Genomic DNA, 4,759 nt, shown 5'->3' with positions numbered 1-4,759 from the left:
GTCCTTTCTCCTGACCATTCCTCTGGTGGGGTTCCATTTCCTCCTATCTCCTCATGGGCCACATTCTATCAACTCCTCAGCTCCCTCTCTTGCATGTATTTAACATAGCCTTCCCACGCTATATCGTTTTAAATGGGCTCTCTCACATAAAATAAAATAAGCAACTGTTCCTTGACATCACATTCTGTACTGGTTGCTCTCTTGTCTCTGATTGTCCATATAGCTATAACTCTTGAAAGAACCATTTCGCCATGCATGGTCAGGGAGCTGTTCCTCAATGGTTCCAATGGGTCTATCTTCCTGAAAGGACCTTTGGAGGAGAGAGTCCACAGGATGAACTACAGTTCTCATCCCTGTGGTTGGCCTCAGAGATGCAGCGGGCACTCATCCTCTCCCTTCTCCATTACCCATTTAAGATTCCATTCATCTTCAGCTCCTGGAGGCTGACTTGCTGGTTTGACCCAAGCCTTCATTCTTAAGGAGGCTGAACCCTTTCTAATCATAGCCTTCTCAGGTTAAGGTTGCTGCGTGTGTCCATTCATGGTTACAGTTGGGCAGGGGATTATGTCCATATGTTCCCTCTCTGCTCCTACTGTGGAAGAGCAGCCCTTCTTTCTCCTGCTGATTTCCTCTGCCAAAATGGTGACTCCTCTTCTCACTATCTGCTCCCTGGACACAGAGAAGCCAAAGGATTCTGGTCGTAACCATAGTTTGTAATTCAGTGGGACTTTTAACTGATTCTCTAGGAAGAGGGTACCCTCTTTAGGGGCACAGACATTATGATGATTAATTTTATGTGGCATCTTGACTGAGCCAAATAGTGCCCAGATATTTGGTTAAACATTATTCTGAGTGTCTGTGAGGGTATTTCTGGATGAGATAAACACTCAAATGGGTAGACTGAATAAAGCAGATTGCCTTTCACAATGTGAATGGGCCTCATCCAACCCATTTAAGGCCTGAATAGAACAAAAAAGGCACAGTGCAGGGGAATTTGCTCTTTGCCTGACGGTCTTCAAGACTCGGACATCAGTCTTCTCCTGCGTCAGACTCTAACTCAGACTGAATCTTATACCATTGGCTGTCCTGGTTTTCAGGCCTTTAGACTTGGACCAGAACTATACCATGGCTCTCCTGGTTCTCCAGCTTGCCCACTACAGGTCGAAGGACTAATACGGACTTACAAAGTTCCAGAATGGGAAGCACAAATGTTCCCAGTGAGTCACTAGCAGTGGGGCCACTCTTGGATCCACATATGATATCCAGAGCCATGCATTCTCCCTATGGGGGTCACCCTGCCAGCTGGAGGACTCCAAATTAATGTATCCTTGCATAAAGTTACATCCAAACTGACGCTACCACTACACCTTCAGAGGGCCATTCCAACAGTCTACAGAGCTTCTGCTTCTATGGTGCAGACAACTGTTATGATCAGCGGATCCCACCCGCACACTTCCGTCACTGTGAATTGGGTCCCCTGTCTGACGCTGTGCTATGTAGGAGTCCGTGACTGTGAATCAGGTATTCTATAAGCCCCTGGAAAGTAGTGCTGGCTGAGTCTCTGTGAACAGAGAAACAAACCCATAATCGCTATCTACCCCAGAGTGGGCAAACCTCTGGCCCTTTGGGAGGTAAGAGGCCCTGTATGGTTGACTTGCCACCAAGCAGCTATTTGGTCTCTTAGAGTAAATACTGTATCAGGGGCTCAGCATTGGTCTTAGTTACTGACAAACTGGACATTCAGAGGCAGCAGTAGATAGATAGGCCTTAGGAAATGGGAGTCCCTGCTCTTGGGTCATCTATATCCTCCTTCTCTGCCATCGTGGCCACTCTGTACGTGTTCGGGACTGTTCATATCCTTATCCTGTCGGTCTCAGGTGACTGATCATAAAGACTGGATAATGCCAAATGGCCAAGTCATTTTTGTCTACATGGCTATGTCATGCCTTGTTCATGGTGTGAGATAGATGGTAGGCATTAACATCTGATAAAAAGCTTCAGTCCTTGTGAAGGCCCACTTCCCTTAGCCTTTGTATTCCTTCCTCTACCATTTGCTATGTCCACTTCATTCAGACTACTGCTTTATCTAGGTTTCTAAGACCACCTGAGCAGTAAGTTTGTTCAATTGCCTGGGATCCTTGCCAGAGTGTTAAATCCTGTGTCTCAAGAGAGTACCGCGAGTCAATAAGTTTTTTTATACAGTCTTACCTCTGGACACCCTTGATTAAGCCTCGTCAAAATTCAATCACAAATGTACTCCCCTGGGTTCCTGCCAGTACATGTTAAGGAATTCTCACCACTGCTTTGTGTGTTATTTCTTTCCTCTCCTATCAGGCCCAGCACATCCCCATAGGGTTGTATTAGGATTTCACCTTAGTTACAAGCTTGACAACCTGGACAGAGGGTGGGAACATTCCTGAAGGGGACACTTGTTGCCTTGTGGGGGGAGAGGCTTTTGCAGCTTCTTCTAACAAGGAGAAGCAGTCCTTGCTGGGGAAAAAGGAACAACCTCCGGAAGTTCTGAGCCTTCGTGGGACCTGTAGAGCCCAAAATCCCCAGGGATATTCTCCCAGATATCTCCATTCCACGTATCAGGGGCCCAGGGCTTGCCTTAGGTGAGCATTTAAACACCTCTGAGGCTCTGTGACTTTTCAAATTCCTGCGTCTACTCCTCAGGTGGGTATGTTCCTCCACTGTAGAAGACAATGGTTTACTTGTAAGCTGTCAAAAAGTACCTCTAGTGCTTACAGTTAGCTCTTAACTATGTGTTAACCACCCCTCATTTTCCCATTATCCCTTATAAAATATCAGTAGAACTTAGCAATAATCAGCCTCCAGCTATCTGGTTTCCCAAATCACATATGAAATCTTAAGTAAATGGGCTTCCAACTATACCAGGTCCCACATTCCTCTCAGGATGAGGTTGTTCTCAGCATCTGGGAGAAGAGCAAGCCATTCCCCAAGTCCTATCTTTGTGCTTGTTTCCTCAGACCCCTCCCAGGACCCCTGTGTCAATTTATGTCCTCTAAGTAGTAGGTGTCGAGATGAGAGTTGACATGCAAGATATTTATTGGGGAAAATGTCTGTGCAAGGTAAAGCAGAATGGAGCAGGATTAGGCAGGGAGAGCCTTCAGATTGGGATGCTGATCTAACACCTGTGAAAGGAGAAGGGAAAGGAAAGAGAGTCAGAAATCCCCAGACCACAGCATAGTTGTGAGAAAGTTTCATCCAGGCCACTGGGGATGGAAATTCCCAAAAAAGAAAAAAAAAAGGAAAAAAAAAGGCTCTTTTCAACGAGGCAGCTGAGCATCCTCCCCAGCAAATGTAGAGATGCAGATCTTTGTGAAGACCTTGACGGGCAAGACCATCACACTTGAGATCGAGCCCAGTGACACTATCGAGAATGTCAAAGCTAAAATCCAACACAAGGAGGGCATCCCACCTGACCAGGAGCATCTGATTTTTGCCGGCAAACAGATGGAGGATGGCCGCACTCTCTCAGACTATAATATCCAGAAAGAGTCCACTCTGCACTTGGTGCTTCTGTGGGGTGGTATCATTGAGCCTTCCCTCCACCAGCTTGCCCAGAAGTACAACTGTGACGAGATGATCTGCCGCAAGTGTTATGTTCTCCTGCATCTCCGTGCTGTCAACTGACACAAGAAATGTGGTCACACCAACAACCTACGCCCCAAGAAGAAGGTCAAATAAGGGCCCTCCACCACCTCGGCTCACAGGGTGGCCTCCTCCTGCCCAAACCCCTTGGCCCTGGGGCTTCAGTAAAGTTTCCCTTTCGTTCAAAAAAAAAAAAAAAAAAAAAGCTATTCATTGGTATTAGGGCATGCATGGGCCTCAATATCCATCATGCTCCATCATTGGCTGGGAGCAACCTGAGGGAAACATGGCCTAAGCTTTCATAGGAGAAGTAACTGGAAGCAAATCCCCACGCCCCCTAGAGATGGCTCTCTCAAAGGAGATCAGAGTAGTGCCTGTCTGTGGCCACCACACCTGGTGTACTTGGACATACTGAGAGATGGAAGATCTGGGATCCTTGCCAGAGTGTTAAATCCTGTGTCCCAAGAGAGTACCGCAGGTCAATAAGTTTTTGTATACAGTCTCACCTCCGGGACTGTTGAGGAGTTTGGGGACAAATTAATAGTGAGTGCATAGAAAACTAAACTTCATAAAAGACAATTAGTAGGGGAAATGAAAAGTGTACAAGAAAGAAATATGGCCATAATTCACAATGGTTCAGTGGTGGATTATATTTGAATAATCACAATAAGCATGACATTTAACCAAGAAAAATGTACCAGAATGATTTAATCAAAAACTACAATGGAAGGATGAAGAAAGTGTGAACAGAGAAGTGGGGCATGGAAGAAACCAAAATTCATATCTTCTATATAGGAAGTCACTAGACTACTTTTAGGAATAAAGAATTAAGAAATAACACTATAAGCAGTTATTTTAGAATATTAAAGTAAATAATAAAGGTAAAAACTGAAATGATTTTAAGTGGTGTCTCTAGGGAACAGGAATCAACGATGAAAAGAGGTTTAGCAGGACTGTTTTTCTTTTTAGCTTATCATATTGACTCTTTAAAAAACTCTGTCAATGTTTGATTAAAATATTAAAATTACCTTTTAAAAAGACAAATCGAGACTAATACTTAACTATAAATTCTAATGAATGATTTATGCATTTCCCAGATATTCTGCTATTGAAAAGTACGTTAATACTTATGTTGTGTACTTAG

The 4,759-nt window shown here is 44.5% G+C and overlaps 1 protein-coding gene across 1 annotated transcript; it reads left to right on the top strand.

The window, feature by feature from the left end:
- Positions 1 to 3,330: 3,330 nt before the first annotated feature.
- On the top strand, positions 3,331 to 3,657 carry LOC117020211 (ubiquitin-like). The gene has a single exon (XM_033102534.1). It carries the CDS (start codon positions 3,331 to 3,333, stop codon positions 3,655 to 3,657), a length of 327 nt encoding a protein of 108 aa, XP_032958425.1.
- The last annotated feature ends 1,102 nt before the right edge of the window (positions 3,658 to 4,759 follow it).

This window comes from Rhinolophus ferrumequinum, chromosome 3, assembly GCF_004115265.2.
Source record: "Rhinolophus ferrumequinum isolate MPI-CBG mRhiFer1 chromosome 3, mRhiFer1_v1.p, whole genome shotgun sequence".
Lineage (NCBI taxonomy): Eukaryota > Metazoa > Chordata > Mammalia > Chiroptera > Rhinolophidae > Rhinolophus > Rhinolophus ferrumequinum.
This window is presented reverse-complemented; position numbering and strand designations above follow the sequence as displayed.

Excerpts from the sequence above, each read along its gene's own strand:
- LOC117020211 (XM_033102534.1), top strand. The coding sequence starts at position 3,331 with ATGCAGATCTTTGTGAAGACCTTGACGGGCAAGACCATCACACTTGAG.